This window comes from Dromiciops gliroides, chromosome 3, assembly GCF_019393635.1.
Source record: "Dromiciops gliroides isolate mDroGli1 chromosome 3, mDroGli1.pri, whole genome shotgun sequence".
Classification (NCBI taxonomy): Eukaryota; Metazoa; Chordata; class Mammalia; order Microbiotheria; family Microbiotheriidae; genus Dromiciops; species Dromiciops gliroides.
The window spans coordinates 334,346,613-334,364,443 of record NC_057863.1 but is presented as its reverse complement, the minus strand read 5'-3'; the positions used below and the strand labels follow the sequence as shown (position 1 = coordinate 334,364,443).

The 17,831-nt window shown below is 39.9% G+C and overlaps 1 protein-coding gene across 1 annotated transcript in view; it reads right to left on the bottom strand.

The window, feature by feature from the left end:
* The window catches only part of SLC49A4 (solute carrier family 49 member 4), a 141,050-nt gene extending 123,219 nt beyond the window's left edge, over nt 1-17,831 (bottom strand). The window contains exon 1 of the mRNA XM_043996521.1: nt 17,208-17,831. Within this exon, the coding sequence (XP_043852456.1) occupies nt 17,208-17,595 (388 nt within the window). The 5' untranslated portion in view covers nt 17,596-17,831. The remainder of the gene's footprint in view (nt 1-17,207) is intronic.

The window sequence follows — 17,831 nt, the reverse complement described above, 5'->3', positions numbered from 1 at the left end:
AGATTAATCATTTGACTGTCTTGGTGACCCTATTTAGGGTTTTCTTGGCAAAGATACTGGAATGGTTTGTCATTTCCTTCTCCAGTTCAATGTACAGATGAGGAAACTAAGGCAAACAGGGATAAGTGACTTGCCCAGGGTCACACAGCTACTAAGTATGAGGCCAGATTTGAACTCATGATTCTTCCTGACTCCAGGCCCAACGCTCTATCCAATCCATCACCTGGCAGCCTTTTTTAAGCTTTATTCCGCACTTACTATTCATACCCTCTACATTCCAGCCAAACTAGTCTATTTGTTCTCCACTGACATTTCATCTCTTTTTCCCACGCTTTTGCACACACCCGCTGCCTCCTAGAATCCCCAACTTTCCCTAAAGTTCAGCTCATGTCGCCTCTCAGAGAAGTCTATCCTCATTCTTTTAGGTGCTGGTACTTCCCTCTCTGGAAAAATTACTTTCTGGCAAATACGTTGTTTCCGCCAGTAGAATGTAATTTCCTTAAAGGTGGGCCCTGGTTCACTTTTGTTCTATTATCTGAAAGGAGTCTAGCACATAGTAGACACTTATTAAATGCTTAATGAAATGAAATGGACTGATGCTCCACTGAATTAACTGGCTAGGTGAAACATAATGCCTAATATCACCTAATGTGGCCAAAGAGTATTGACATGTTTTGAAGGAGGAAAAGTCCCCAAGGAAAAAATATATGTTCTAATTAGTATTTTTTTTAAACCAAAAAAGGTATAATCCAGACTGATAAAGCTTAGTGAATAACACTTCGATCTAAATGACTTTTGGAATTCCTATCATAAGCTCCAGTCTCAAAAACACAAAGTGGCCACCATTAAAGATATTCAAAAGAATATGCCACAGATTCGAAACATAATTGCAAAAGAGAAGTTTCATGGTGCAGCTAGGTGGGCACAATGGATAAAGCACCGGCCCTGGATTCAGGAGTACCTGAGTTCTAATCCGGCCTCAGACACTTGACACTTACTAGCTGTGTGACCCTGGGCAAAACCCCCATTACCCTGCCCCCCGCCCCAAATGTTTCATAAATGTTTTGAGCAATGACAATATCCTTGGAATAAGTGTGTAAGTTTCTCAAAGTAACCACTTTAAGGAGGCAACATATATGTCAATGTATAAATTCTAACAGATTATTTAAAAACTAGTAATATTTTATACTCAACTCTATACTTTTGCTACTTTGTTTATAATTATTTCTTTCATCATTACTCCCATCCATCTCTACATAATTCTATACCTCTATAGCTTCTTGACTAAATATCCTTCAATGACCAAGAAAAAAGAGTTTTTCTTGCTTGTTCATCCTTGAGAAAAATCCCATAATCACTTTTTCATAAAATATGTATTCTTCCTTTGCCTACCACCCATCAACTTACTCTTTACCCACATCTGATATAAATACCTTATTTTTCATTCATTTAGTTGATTTATTTTATTGACTGCATTTTTATTCATCCCTTTTGGAGCACCTCCTTCTGTTGTAAGCTCCTGAAGAGTGAGAAATATCAGGCCAAGCAATTCTGATACTAACATATTCCTGTATTGCAAAGAGATATTTAATAATGCTTTTCAGTCATGAGTACTTACATGAAAATGAATTTTGAAGTAAGAATGATAGACAGTACACATATGTATACAGTATAATAGATAATGATGTGACATGACAACCAAAAAGCCAATACAAATCAACCTTAATAGCTGTAATAATGGAAGCATAAGACCAAAAGTACAGATTCACTGAATCTTGCCCTAGTTAGACAGCATTTGAAGTATTATATTCAGTTCTAGACACCACATTTTAGAAGGACATCGACAAGCTAGAGTGAGTCCAAAGGAAACCAACCAGGATTGTGAAATGAATTAAAACCAGGGTTGTAGTTGAAAGGATTAGATATTTAACCTAGAGAAGCTCAGAAAAGAAGGTGTTGTAAAAAAAAAAAAGGTATAACTTTTCTTGCTTGGCTCAAGAGGGGAAGAACTGGGAAGCAAGAGGCAGAAGATACAGTGAAACTCAATGTAAGGAAAGAGAAACAAAGATCAATGAGAGGAAAAATTTTCTAACAATGAGAGCTATCTAAATCTGGAATGGATAGCCTTGTAAACCAGTAACTTCCTCTTGTAGAGGTCTTCAAGCTGTGAGAACCAGGGTGCCACCCCCTGCTGAGAAAGACATTATGAGAACCAGGATGCCACCCCCTGACAAGAAAGCATGTGACCTTCCTTAGGTTCTAAAGGTCAGACTAAACCTTCTGGAAGTTGCCTCTATTCAGTAGAACTGCCTGTAAGTCATGTCAATCAATGGACCAGCCAATTAACTTGGAGTTGTGTGTGGGGACTGCCCTGCTTCAGGTTCCACAGGAGGCTTCTGGGAGAACCAGCTGGGACTCTGTCTCTTTTTGGAAGCATGAGCTACTAGGTGAAGGCTGGCTTTTCTCTCTATCTATCCCACATAGATCTGAGCTAGGTTTTTCCATTCTTTTAGAGACCTGTGCTCATTATCTCTCTTCACTAACTTCTAATATACTTTAATAAATACTTAAAATCCTAAACTGTTGCCGAATTTATCAGTAAATCTTGGCTAGTCCCCCCCACCAGCCACTGCAGGGGGGGGGGGGGGGGGAGGTAAGGCAAACACACAAAAAGCATCACAAAGCAGAACGTGGATAAGCACTTCTCAGAGAATGTCACAGAAGAGATTCCTGTTCAGGTATGGGTTGGATTGGGTGATCACTGATTCTTTTCTAACTCAAATTCTCTGATCCTATTTGTGTTAAATCTACTTTAAACTAAAAAGTTCTCAAAGGCAGGTACCATCTTGATATTATTTGTTCCATAAAATACTGAGCCAAGATTTACATATTGTAAATTCTGTGTCTGCTTAATTAAAATAGAACTTTGCTTCCTACAGAAGATGCATGTAAATGAATCTAAATTTTAATAAGTGAATCATTATTATTATTATTATTATTTTTGGTGAGGCAATTGGGGTTAAGTGACTTGCCCAGGGTCACACAGCTAGTGTTAAGTGTCTGGGGTTGGATTTGAACTCAGGTCCTCCTGAATCCAGGGCTGGTGGTCTATCTACTGTGCCACCTAGCTGCCCGGTGAATCATTATTTTAAAAGGGACAAATTTTTTAAGTCTATGGTAAATAAAAAACCAAATATACTTTTGTAAAACAAAGTATGATACTATAATTTCTCTTTCTGATTAATGCAGATTTTCATATTCAGGCTTGCATAAAACAGGAAATGTTCCTCATGTATGAATCAGATGAAAGGATCAAAGAATCAGGAATCATTAGTCTATTTTCCTAACCAGTGCAAGATCTTAAAGGAAAGGTTTCATGTTTTTCCTGTATTCTCAGTGCTCTGCACATAGTATGTGTTTAATAAATTCTAAATGAACTCTTTCTACAATATATATTCTGTGCTTAAAAACTTCCAGTAACTGATTTTAATACCTCATAAAGCAGTACATTGCAATTTTGAACGGCTTTCATTGTTAGAAAATTTTTTTACACTGAGCCAAAATTTAGTTCTCTATGACTTCTGGTCATTGTTCTGAGTTGAATCAGTGAAGCATTAAGCATTTATTAAGTGCCCATTGTGTGCCTGGCACTCAACTGAAGTGCTGAAGGTAAAACTATAATGGGATAGTTCTTTAACTTAAGGAGTTTAAATTCTAATGGAGGATAAAATATGTTCACAGACAAGCAAACAAAGAATAGGACTAAGTATCTGTGAAAGAGCAGGAGACAGGATGCTATAAAAGAGGGATGGATAGAAGTCTATATTAAGGGAAGTGATATGTATTCAGTCTATAAATGAAGACTGAAGCAAGATTATGAAAGGCTTTGAATGACAAAAGGAGGAGTTTCTATTTTTTTTACTAAAAGAAATGAGGAAGTGTAGAAGCTTTTTGATCATGGAACTGACATGGTCAGACCTCTTCTTTAGGAATCTGACAGCTGTTGAGCAGGGATTAGAGAATGAGAGGGACTTGAAACAAGGAGATCAATTAGGAGACAATAGAAATAATCAAGGCAAAAGGGGACAGGAGCCTAGAGTAGGGTGGCTGTGGTTTAAGTACAAGGAATGGGACAATTGCAAGAGTTTGAGGAAGTGGAATCTTTGCCTCTCCTTTCACTCTTCCAAATCTTCTGCAATCTAGTTTCCACTGTTATGGTTCAACTGAAACTGCTCTTTCCAAAGTTAGCAATGAGCTCTCAAGTACCAAATCTAAGGGTCTTTTCTCAATCCTTATCTTTCTTGATTTTTCTGCAACCATGGCACTGTCAATAACTCTCTTTTCTTTTATCTGATCATAATCAATATTCATTCCACTGCTCCATCTGCCTTGCAATTCCAAATTCAGTCCTTCATCCTCACCAAGACTTCTAATCTCTCAATCACTTAGATCTTCCCAGGCCAGCCCCCCACATTAACTACAGTCTCTTCTCTTTCCTATCCTCAACCTTTGGTGAACAATTTCAACTCCATAGTCATTGTCTTCTCTCAAATTCCTTGCCCCTTTTCCTATCAAAGATCTTTTCTGGCCAAACCTCATCCTTGGATTACTCCCACCATCCCCTGGCTTCATTCCTATTGTGTTCTGCTGACTACAAATTTATGTTACATAATTTCAACTGGGCCCTCTCTGAGGTAAAATAATCCCTTCATACTTCTTTAATTGAAACACTCTTCCACTCACCAAAACAGTCTTTCCAAACCTTTTCACTCTACCTCAAACCTCCCAGAAGATAGGTATCCTCAAGAGGAGGAGATAGCTTAGAGACATCTTTCTCTTTGAATGGAGCAAAAGCCAAAGCGTTTATGCTGCTACTGCTCTTTATTTAGAATGTTCCCCAAGTTACAAGTAAAAAAAAAAAAACAAATTTTTTCACATTGTTCTTTTTAAAACTTTGTGTTCCAAATTTTCTTCCTTCCTTCCCCCCTCCTCGTCCCTCACTATGAAATCTAGCAATTCCATATAAGTCATATATGTGTAGTCATACAAAAACATCTTCTCATTAGTCAGGTTGTGAAAGAAAACAGACAAAATACCTTTAGAAAGAGGAAGTAACAAATAAAATTATACTTCAATCTGTATTCAGATACCTTTAGTTCTTTCTCTGTTGATGGTTTTCTTTCACAGTTACTATTGCTAACTGTATTATCCTCCATCCTAGTCCCTCCCCTTGATACTTACTCTATTTTCTATCTTCTTTTACCCTGTCCCTCCTCAAAAGTGTTTTGCTTTTTACTGACCCCTCCCCTAATCTTTCCCCTTCCTTCTTTCACCTCCCCCCCATCTCCTTCCCCTACCACTTTCCCTCGGGGCACAATATATTACTATACCCACTTGAGTGTGTATGTTATTCCCTCTTTGAGCCAATTCTGATGAGAGTAAGGCTCACCCACTCGCCCACTCCCTTCCTCTCCCCTCCATAAGCGTTTTTTTGTTTCTTTTGTGTGAGCTACTTTACCACCTTCCACTTCTCCCTTTCCTTTTCTTCTAGTGCATTCCCCTTACCCCTTAACTTTATTTTGAAGATGTCATCATGGGTCAGCTAGCCCTGGACCCAGGAGGCCCCGAGCCCATATCTGGCCCCAAACATAAGCCACCCCACCCTGCCTGCCCCACAAAGAACAAGGATAAACAAAAAATAAATGCTTTATAGATATCATCCCTTCATATTCAATTCACACCTGTCCCTCTGTCTAAGTATATTCCTTTTAGCTGCCCTAATACTGAGAAAGACCTTATGAGTTAGAAGTATTATCTTCTCATGTAGGAATGTAAACAGTTTAACCTTTTAATATTCCTCATGATTTCTTTTTCCTGTTTACCTTGTTGTGATTCTCTAGGGGCTTGTATTTGAAAGTCAAATTTTCTATTCAGTTCAAGTCTTTTCATCATAAATTCCTGAAAGTCCTTTTTCATTGAAGTCCCATTTTTCCCCTAAAAGATTATACTCAGTTTTGCTGGGTAGGTGATTTTTGGTTGTAATCCCAGTTCCTCTGCCCTCTGGAATATCATATTCCATGCCCTCTGGTCCTTTAATGTAGAAGCTGCTATATCTTGTGTTATCCTGACTGTAGCTCCACAGTATTTGAATTCTTTTTTTCAACATCTCAGTTAAGAACCTTGACATATTTCACTGAAAAAAAATTCAGGTGAGAGCTCCTTCTTCCTTCTTTTTCATATTACATCACTCAAATGCCTTCTGTTACTTTCTCCTTCTTCAACCCTGTTTCCTTAGAAGAGGTAACCCTTCTTGGCAAAACCAACTTTCTGCATACACAAGTGATCTCATTCCATCCCATCTCCTCCAACTAATTGCTCCCTCTATCATCCCCACTCTCTTGATCATCTTCAATCTCTCCCTAACAGCTGCTTCCCTGCTGCCTACAAACATGTCTACATCTCTCATCCTCAAAAAACCCTTGCTTGATCCATCCATTCTCAATAACTACTAAGCTATATCTCTCTTTGCTTCAATGGCTAAATTCCTTGAAGAAACATTCTACAATTGGTACCTTTACTTTTTCTCTCACTTACTTCTCTTTTTTTTTTTTTTACTTTTTAAATTCATTTTTCGTTTCAGAATTTTATTTTCCCAAATTACATGTAAATACAAATTTTGACGTCTTTTTTTAAGACTTTGTTTTCCAAATTCTCTTCCTCCCCTCCCCCCACTCAAGAACTCAAGCAATTCAATATAAGCTATTCATGAGCAGCCATGCAAAACATTTCCACATCAGCCAGGTTGTGAAAGAAAAAGGACAAAAACAAAACTTCAGATAAAGGAACAAAAACAATTATCCTTTGATCTGCACTCAGATACCATCGGTTATATCTCTGTAGATGGAATGCATTTTTTGTAAGGCCTTCAGAATTGTCTTAGATCATTGCATTGCTGAAAATAACCAAGTCATTCACAGCAGATCATCTTGCAGTATTGCTGTTATTTTGTATACAGTACATTTCACATTGCATCAGCTCTCTCACTCACTTATTTCTTTTTAGGCTAGCTTCTAATCTCATCATTCAACTGAAGTTGCTCACTCCAAGATTACCAATGATCTCTTTTTTTTTTTTAATTTTAGTGAGGCAATTGGGGTTAAGTGACTTGCCCAGGGTCACACAGCTATTAAGTGTTAAGTGTCTGAGGCCGGATTTGAACTCAGGTACTCCTGACTCCAGGGCCGGTGCTCTATCCACTGCGCCACCTAGCTGCCCCACCAATGATTTCTTAATTGCCAAAACTAATATCCTTTTCTATGAAGATGACTACATGTCCAGCACTCTCTTGTCTTCCAGTCTCCACAAATGCAAGTGCCTTTAAGACTTTCTGGGGGCAGCTAGGTGGTGCAGTGGATAGAGCACCGGCCCTGGAGTCAGGAGGACCTGAGTTCAAATGTGGCCTCAGACACTTAACACTTATTAGCTGTGTGACCCTATATAAGTCACTTAACCCCAACTGCCTCACCAAAAACAAAAAACAAAAAAAACCTTTCTGAACTCGATGTCCCATAGACACCTTAAGGTCAAGGTGTCCAAAACTGAACTCATTCATTTTATCTTTTCCCCAAACCCACTACTCTTCCTAACTTCCCTATTACTGTCAAAGGCACCACCATCCTTCCAGTCAGTCAAGCTCAAAAACCTAGGTGTCACCTTCAATTACTTACTCTCTCTGAGCCCCATGTCCAATCTATTGCCAAGTCTTATTAATTCAACCTTTCCAGCATCTTTCGTATACATCCTCTTCTCTGATCCTGCTACAATCCTGGTGTACAATCTCATCATCTCATCCTGGACCATTTCAATAGTTTGATAGTTAGTCTGTCACAATTTTCTCCCTACTCCAATATATCTTCCATTCAGCAACCAAAGTGATCTTAAAAAGTGCAGGTCTGACCAAATTACCCCATAATCATTAAACTCCGGATAATATAGAAATATTATCTTATCTCCAAGATCAAATCTAATTTTTTTCTTCTTTTTTAAAGCCCTTCATAACTTGGTCCCCTTTTTTCCCCATTCTTCTTACACTTTATTAGTCTCTACATACTCAGTGATCCAATGACAGAGAACTTCTTGCTGTCCCTCTCATTTTCCTGATTCTATACCTTTTCATTAGCTATCTCCCATGCCTGGAATGCTCTTCCTCCTCACCTCAATCTTCTGGTTTCCTTCAAGAATCATCTTAAATCCCACCTTCTTCAAGAGGTCTTCCACCTACCCCTACCTCCTATCTTCCATCTGAGATTACCTCCCATTTATCCTGTACATATCTTACATAGCTGATTGCAACGACTTTGTCTCCCTCATCAGAATGTGAGCTCCTTGACGGCAGGGACTGTGTTTGTTTTTTTAAAATGTTATTTCTTCATATCTTCAGTACTTAGTACAGTGACTAGCACAAGGAAAGCTCTTAATTCTTTTTGCCTGGCTAAAATCAAGAAGACTTGGCCATTTACCTGGGTAAAAGGGGATAAAGGAGAATGAGTAGAGGAGAGTGACTGACAATGACAACTAAAAGAATGTGCCCACAACAAAGATAGGGAAGTTAAATAGAGGTATGGATTTAGGGGAAAAGATAATAACTGATTTAGGAAGTATCTGTTGAGTTTGATGTGAGTTTGATATAAATGAAGATGTCCAATAGACAGCTGGAGAAGAGACTGAGGCTACGGAGAAAGAAGAGGACTGGATCTGGAGACTTGGAAGTCATCTGTATAGACAAAAGAGTCAAATCCATGAAAGCTGATGAGTTCAACAAGAGTTCTTAGAAAGAGGAGCTAAGAGAGCCCAGGACAGAGCCTTGGAGGGGCAGCTATGCATAAAGTATAGGAAGTAGACTGTGCAGGAGACAGAAGGATCTCTAACAGATAGGAGCTCTGTAAGAGGGCAATATCAAGAAAACCTACAGAGGAGAGAGTACCTGGAAGGAGGGCATGGCCAAAATGTCAAATGCTACAGAAATCCAGGATGAGGACTGAGAAAAGGCCACTGGATTTAGCAATAAAGATATCACTGGTGAACTCAGAAAGAGCAGTTTCAGTCTAGTGGTAGTGATGGAAGCCAGATTTTAACAGGCTGAAAAATGAGTGGAAGGTGAGAAAGTGGAGGCAATGAGTGTTGACAGCTTTTTCAAGTAATTTGGCTGTGAAAGAGAGAAATATAGGACGATATGGCTCTATATATAGATTTTGCCTCATATTTCACTGTAAAAATCAAGGCCATCTATTGTGAGCTTCCTTTCCTCTCCTCTGATTACATATTTCAGATCACCTCAGCATCAATTGACATCTTTTCTGTCCCAGTCTTGGAGGATGAGGTGACCTTTTTCCTTGCCAATACCAACTTCTTTACTTGAATCAATCCTTCATTTCTATTTCAGTTTGACACCACTGTTTGCCTAGTTTAGAAGCTTGCCTCTTAGAGTACCTCCTCTTGCTAATATGCTTAACCATTCCTTATCTATTGGCTCCATCCTTGTTGCCTAGAAACATTTCCTTCTTATCAAACAGTAGCTAGGTGGTATGGTGGTTATGGCTCTGGACTTGGAATGAGGAAGACCTGAATTCAAATCCTATCTCACTTACTTGCTGTGTGACCCTGGGCAAGTCATTTAATCTAAACCTCAATTTCCTTATCTGCAGAAGTAGAATAACAGTAGCTACCTCTCAGGATTGTTGTAAGGATCAAATAAGATAAATTATGGCCAACATTTTGCAAGCCTCAAAGTTCTATGAAGTGTTCTATGAATATTAGTGATGATAATGGTCTTTTTTTTTTTTGCACTTTAAAAATTTATTTTCAGAGCAAAAGGGGTAGGAGCTGGGGTTCTTTTTGAATAAACATTTTTATTTAAAGTTTTGACTTCCAAATTCTGTTCCTCCTTCCCTCTTTCTCTTTCCCCCTCCCTGAGGCAGTAAGCAGACATAGGTTATATATGTGCAATTATGTAAAACATAACCATATTAGTCATTTTATATAAGAAAACTTGAATAAAAGTAAAAATGAAAGAAAAAAGTGAAAAATAGCATGCTCGAGTCTGTGTTCGATCAATATCAGTTCTTTCTTTGGAGGTGGATAGTATGCTTCATTATTAGTCCTTTGGGATTGTCTTAGATCACCATATTGCTGAGAATAAATCATTCCAATTCATCAAACAACATTGCTGTCATTATGCAAAATGTTCTCCTGGTTCTGCTCACTTCACTATACATCAGTTCATACAAGTCTATTCAAGCCTTTCTGAAATCATCCTGCTTGTCATTTCTTATAGCATAATAATTTTGTTTACAATCATATGATGGCCTTACTTTTAAGAATTTTTTAACCTTCATTTTCCCCATCATCTCCTCAAGCTATCATCCTATATATATCCCATTGTCGTTCCAACAGGGCCTAGACATTTTAGTCATTTTGTCAACTTTTCCCCTGTAATCTATTCAGTTTTTGGACTTGTCCTGTGGCAAAGGTTAACAGGCTCCTTACTGGACGGTAAGGCAAACCTCGATACGACCCTTTAAACAGCCTGCTGTTTGCTGCCTAGGACAAAAAAGGGCAAACCTAATCCCTCCTCCACATTAGAGTCCTTCAAATATTCCGTCCCTGCCTAAATTTTCTCTAAACCAAACATCTCAAGTCCTTCAACTGCTACCTAAATGACATAACTATAAGACTTGCCACCATTCTTATTACTTTCTTCTGGATAAAATCCAGATAATCAGTTGTATTTCTTAAAATGATGACATTTGGGGGCAGCTAGGTGGCGCAGTGGATAGAGCACCAGCCCTGAAGTCAGGAGGACCCGAGTTCAAATCCGACCTCAGACACTTAACAATTACTAGTTGTGTAACCCTAGGCAAGTAAGTCACTTAACCCCAATTGCCTCACCAAAAAAAAAAAAAAAAAAAAAGATGACATTTGAAACTGAGTGTTGAATTCTAGATGAAGTACGACCAGTACAATCACAGAATTTCTTTTAAAACAGTCTGAGATTGCATCAGCTTTTTGGGCAGCCTTGCCCCCCTTGTTGGTAGTATTAACTTATTCTGTTGTAGCAATTGTCTGTATCACTAAAAAATCTAAAAGCCAACCCAACACCATACTGCTGCCCCAAAATCACCAATAAATATTTATTAACTGTGTTCTTTGTACAAGACAAGCCCTAGATGCTGGCCAGAATCCTGATATTCAATTCAATAAACACAACAACCTAGAATGTGCAAGGCACTGAGAAAACAAAACAAAACAAAAAACCCCTGACTTCAAAGAACTTAGTTCACAAACACAGGGATAAACAAATACAAAGTAACTTGAGAAAGGAGAGAGCACTAACATTCGGGATGATTAGAGAAGGCTCCTTGAAGAAGGTAGCACCTGAGCTGAGTCTTACATAAAGATAAAAACTCCTCCAGCCAGAGAATGGTCAAAGTGTCAAAAACTGCAGGACAGTCCAGGAGGATAAGGCCTAAGAAAAGACCACTGAATTTGGCAGTTAACAAATCATAAGATTATTTACTTAAAGCTAGAAGATACCTTAGAGCTCATTTAGTCTAACTTCCTTATTTTACAGAAGCTGAAGTTGAGGCTTCAGAGGGTTAAGTGACTTACCCAAGGTCACAAAGAGATCATCGGCAGAATTCTAATTGAGTTCTAATTGAAACTAAGGTCCTCAATTCTTTCTACTATGCCATATTGCCTATCACATTGATAACACTTGAGAAAGCAGTTTTAGTATAATGGTGAAAGGGTCAGAAGCTAAATTGAAATGGGTTGACAAATGGTGAGGAAGAGGAGGCAGGAGTGTTGATCATTTTTTTTTTTAAGTCTGACAGTGAGAAGGAAGAAAGTTATGAGTTAGCTTGGGAGTTGGATCAAATAAAACATTTTAAGGTTGAGAAATAATTGGGCATATTTGTAGGCAGATGTGAAAGAAGTGGAGAGAAAGAGCTTGAAGATGAAAAAAAGAAGAGAAAGAGAAAAAATGAACAAAGGAGCAAGCTCTAAGAGACAAAAGGTCTTATATGAAAGGCCACCTTTCTCAGAAGTGGAGCAAAGGAGGAGAGGACAGGTGAAGATGTAAAAAGGTTAGGAAGAAGGTAGCGAGGGAGTTCAGGAAAATGACCCCAATTTAATCAGTAAAGGAAGTGAGGTCATGTTCTGAAGAAGAGAGCTTGAAAAAAGGTTTAGAATTGCTGTGGAAAATGTTATAGTCAATTAGGGAAGACTAAAGGGATTGTCATACAGCAATGTGGGCCCAGCTGAGATTGGATAATAAGAATTAGTAGTAGTGTATCCAGTATGATTGCACAGAAGCCTAAGAATAAAAGTGGAAAAGGCAGATAGCTACAAATAAGTAGGGCAAGAATGGCTGAATGACCAAGGGCAGGGAATTGAGGAGAGACTATGTATAGTTGAACTGGTAATTTCTATGGTAAAGATTGTAAAGAGAAGAAAATGAAGTCAAAGAATGGGTAGTATAGTAGATGAGAAAAGGGTAGAGTAACTGGGGGTTCTATAGGAACAAAATTTGGAAGAAGTGTGAAGAATTGCTTGCTTTCTCAATGGGAGGAGGAGGGGGCATAATTTGGAACAAATTTTTTTTAATGAATTTTTAAAAATAAACATTTAAAATGGGGGAAAAGAAGCATGAAGTGATGGTAACATTGGAGATTATGTACAAACAGGAAAATCTTAGAGTTCAAGATCAAATGGGTGGCACAGTACTGATGACAGTGAGATCTAAGAAATGAATGAACATCCCTTTGGGTGGCTAAAGTAAAATGAAAGATACAGATAATAATGGAAGTGGAGGAGATTGAGGAACTAGGATTAGAAGGGACATCAATAAGTATAAAAATTCCCAAAGAACTCCTTTGGCATGGAGTGATAGTAATCTGGCACTAAAAGGAAAGATTTGAAAGGGACAGACGAAAGCAAGGAGTTAGGGCCTAACTGAAGTAGCAAACAGTTATGGGCAGTTTAGCAAAGGATATGATGCATTTTGGAAAGAATCCTGTTTTAATGAACACAAGATGTGAAGTTTGTGAAAAGAGATTTGAGTTCAGAAGCAAGTAAACAACTAAAAGAATAACATATACAAACACCACAATAAAGGAAAACAACACAACATGACATCAGAATTCAAATCAACAATGCATGACCAGTGGGGACACCAGAAGATGTGAAACATACTAGCTGATGAAACAGATTTCCTTTTCCCTACTAAGGAAGGTGGTGGATTATGAGAATGCAATGAGGCATTCAGTGTTGAACTTGGTAAATGCGTTGCTTTGTTTCAATTGAACTTGCTTCTTTGTAACAAGGGAGTGTTCTTGGGGGAAGGACATTAGGAAGTGATGTTGAGATGAAAAAGAGGCAGTGGAAAAAGTATTCAAGAGATCTAAAATGGGATGGACTTAGAAAACCATGAAAAGACTTGCATGAAATAATAATGCTATCTACCTCCAGAGAAAGAACTGATAAATCTCTCTCTCTCTCTCTCTCTCTCTCTCTCTCTCTCTCTCTCTCTCTCTCACACACACACACACACACACACACACACACACACACACAAATAAATGTATGTATGTGTGTTAAATGATGGCCTTTTCTAGTATGGGGTGGGGAGGGTGGGAAGGAGACAATTTGGAACTTAAAATGTAACCAAAAAGATAAAAATTAAATTTAAAAAAGAAAAAAATAAAGAGATCTAGGGTAGAGTGGAATTGGTTAATGTAACAATCAGTATTTCAGAGTGCACAGTAGAAGGGGGCAGCAGAAGATTGAGAAGTAGAGCAGAGCAAGATGAGAAGGGAAGTTCGGGAAGAGGGAGATTTTTATCCCAGCAGCTCAAGAATCACAGGAATTAGGAGAATGACACAGGTGTTTGTTAGCCACAAACTGTTGGGGGGGGGGAGGACCAGATGAGTCCTCACCTTCCAGGGTTCTGTAATAATGGAGTGGAAACTGCCATTGCCACTGTCTCAAAATATTAAGGAGCTGGGGATAGAGACAGCAGGGATTCCAGTAAACACCTGATAAATGGGTTTCTCATGTACAGCATGATCTCTGGAGACTCTTCCCAAGATATCCATTAATGGGACACATTCAGATGATCACTCCTTTGGTATCCTCTCCACCCCCAAACACACAAAACATGTATTATGCTCTAGGTTCTGATTGGAAGAGGCCTCAGTCCAAGCAGCACTGGTCCTGGTGGTAGACAATCTATTTTTAAAACCAATTTGCCCAAGATGAGGAGAGACATTTAGCTTTAGTAATTTACCTAAAAGGACTTCAGACTAGGTTGGAATGAGGTTCTGGCTCAGCCCTCAGTAAGTTCACTGCTATCAAACTTCATCTTCTACTTACATTTGAATTCTTTAACATCTCCAGTAATGGTGCCTAATTCTAAATAACTTCTCATCTCACTTGTAATGGAATCCTCATTAACTAAAGGACTGATTTCACAAATAAATAGAGAACTGAGAAGAATCCAAGTCATTTTCCAATTGATAAATGGCCAAAGGATATAAACAGGCAGTTTTCAGACAAAGAAATCAAAGCTATCTATAGTCATATGAAAAACTGCTCTGAATCACTATTGATTGGAGAAATGCAAATTAAAACAACTCTGAAGTATCAAACATGAGAGGGAATGTTGGGAAATTGGAGTTGTTGTTGTAGTTGTGAACTGATTCAGCCATTCTGGAGAGTGATTTGAAACTATGCCCAAAGGGCTATAAAATCATGCATAACTTTTTTTTTTAATGTATGAGGTATTTTATTTTTTCCATTACATGTAAAGATAGTTCTCAACTTTTGTTTATACATGCTTTACAATTTCAGATTTTTCTCCCTCCCTCCCCCCTCTCCTAGACAGCAGGTAATCTGATATAGGTTATATCTATATATCTCCATACATATACATATATACATATATATATATACACACACACATATATATACACATAATAACATTAATCCTATTTCTGCATTAATCCTGTTACAAGAGAAAGAATCAGAGCAGTGATGCAAAACCTCAAAATAGAAAGAAAAAAAAAACCAACAGCACCCAAAACAAAAGAAATAATATGGTTCAATCAGCATCTATACTCCACAGTTCTTTCTTTCTTTTTTTTTCTTGGATTTGGAGATCCTCTTCTCTCATGAGTTCCCTGGAACTCTTCTGTACCATCATGCATAACTTTTGACCCAGCAATACCACCATTAGGTCTGTATCACCCCCCCTCCCCCCAAAAAAGGAAAAGGACTTACATGTACAAAAATATTTATAGCAGCTCTTTTTGTGGTGGCAAAGAATTAAAAATCAAGAGGATATCCACCAATTGGGTAATGGCTGAATAAACTGCTGTAAATGATTATAATAGAATACTATTGTGCTATAAGAAATGCTGAACAGGACACTTTCAGAAAAACTGGACTTATATAAACTGATGCAAAGTGAAGTGAGCAGAACCATAACAGTGTACACAGTAATAGCAATACTGCACAATGATGAAATGTGAATGACTTACCTATTCTCAGCACTACAAAGATCCAACACAATTCTTAGGGACTAACAATGAAAAATGTTATCTACCTCCAAAGAAAGAATGGATTCTGAATGCAAGATTGAAGCACGCTTTTTCTTTATTTTTCTTGGTGTTTTGTTTGGGGATTTTGGGGACTGTTTTCTTTCACAATATGACTAACGTGAAAATATGTTTCACATGACTGCATATGTATAAACTATATCAAATTGTTTGCCTTCTCAATGAGGGAGGAAGAAAATTTGGAACTCAAAATTTATAAAACAAAATTTATAAAACATTATTTTTACATGTAGTTGGAAAAAATATTAAAATTAGAATCTTCATCAACCTGGAGATGTCCCTGACCCATCACCCCCAAAAAAATGCCTCAGGAAGTCAAAGCACTCACCAAAGGAGAGCAGGAATAAATGACAGCTTTATATATCATACATTAGAAGGTTGATTTGCCACTTTCCCCAGGGCCTCTGATCTGTAGTGTTACATAATAGTAATCCCCTAGACATTACAAACTGAAATGTGATGCAAGAAACTTCCTAAATTTGCTTCTGCTTAACAGAGGTTCTTAACCCTTTTTTGTATCATCAACCCTTTGACAGTTTGGTGAAGCCTATGGACTCTTTCTCAGAATAATTTAATATGCACAAAATAAAATACACAGCATTTTGGAGGAAAACCTTGAATTGACATCTTGTATTGAAATAGTCATAATTTTTTTTTAAGTTCACAAACTACAGGTAAAGAAACCCTTTTGAAGGTAAGTGGGCTTGAACAGCAGTGAGATAGGATGCCTGGGGCACTCCCTTAACAACAATCTCCAACACTTTTTTGGGGGGTGGTGGTGGAGGGAAGTTACTTGAGGGAAGGGGGTTGAGGGCATGTTAGCAGGTGCAGGGGATGTATTTGGGTATTGTGTCTCTTGGAGCAGTGTGTCTGTAGAGCATTTGGGGAGTGTATATCAGGAGTGTTTGTCGGAGGGGTATTTGGCATGTGTGTTATGAAGGCGGGGGGGGGGTGTTTGGGTGTGTGTAAGGGGGAATTACAGGTGGAAGGGTATGTTTGGCAAATGTCTTGGGGTTCTGACTGCGTGGGATGCAGTGTTTAGGTGTGAGCGCCCTTTGGGTGTGTTTGGAGAGTGTCTTCAGGTTCTGAATGTATACTGTGTGTTTTGGTAAGGTGTGTGTTGGAGAAGGGTGTATGGGTGTGGGCTTTTGGGGTGGAAGTATTTGCGCAGCAGTGGGTGTGTTTCGAGAGTGTCTTGGGGTTCTGGGGAAGGGGGCCGTGTTCGTGTGTGTTGTGTGTTTGGTTGTCTGTTGGGGAGGCTTGTGTGTTCGCGGAGTATTTTGGGGTATGTGGAGATTTTAGGGGAGATTATTTGGGCAATGCTGGGTGTGTTTGGGAAGTGCCTTTGGTTCTGGGTTTATGTGAGGCGGTGTTTGGATATGTGTTGTTGCGTGTTTGGGTGTGTTGTGTGTCTGGGGATGTGTACGTGTGCCTGCGTTTTGGGGTGTGTTTCTGTAGGTGGTGTGTGTGTGTGTGTGTGTGTGTGTGTGTGTGTGTGTGTATTGGGGCCGTGCTCCCCCCGCCGCCGCTCACCTCTCTTGTCCAGCAGCCACATGAAGGCGAAGCAGGGCAGGAAGCCGATGGGCCCCCAGAGCACGAGCAGCGCGATGTCCCAGCTGGAGAAGCCGTAGGCCCGGCGGGCCGAGTTCTGGATGGGGCCCCAGGTGTTCCACACCAGGCCCTGCAGGAAGGCCATCAGCGAGAAAAGCAGCAGCACCAGCCAGCGCCGCCCGTACACGCGCCCCGGCCCGGCCAGGACCTGCGCCGGCACCGCGGGTACCACCGGCGCCGCCGCTCTGTGCTCAGCGACCGGGTCCCGGCTCCTCCTGGCCGCCCCTGCGCCCAACCCGGGCCCGGGCCGCAGCAGCGGCCGCCGCTCCTCCTCCTCCTCCTCCCCCGCGATGCTCCAGCCGGAGCCCATGGCGACGCGGGGCCGGCTGCCCGCCCTCGAAGCCGGGTGCCCCCTACCCTGTCCTGCCCTGCTCACACTGGCGGCCGGAGCGGGAGGCGGCGAAGCTCACTCCTTCCCTCCTCCCTCCTTCGCTCCCGCAAGCCGACGATTCCGGCTCTCGAAGTCCTGCTCACGCGCCTGCGCAGCGCGAACCAGCCCGGGTGCGGGAGCCCGGGTTAGAGTAGGGAGGAGCAGCGCGCGGAGCC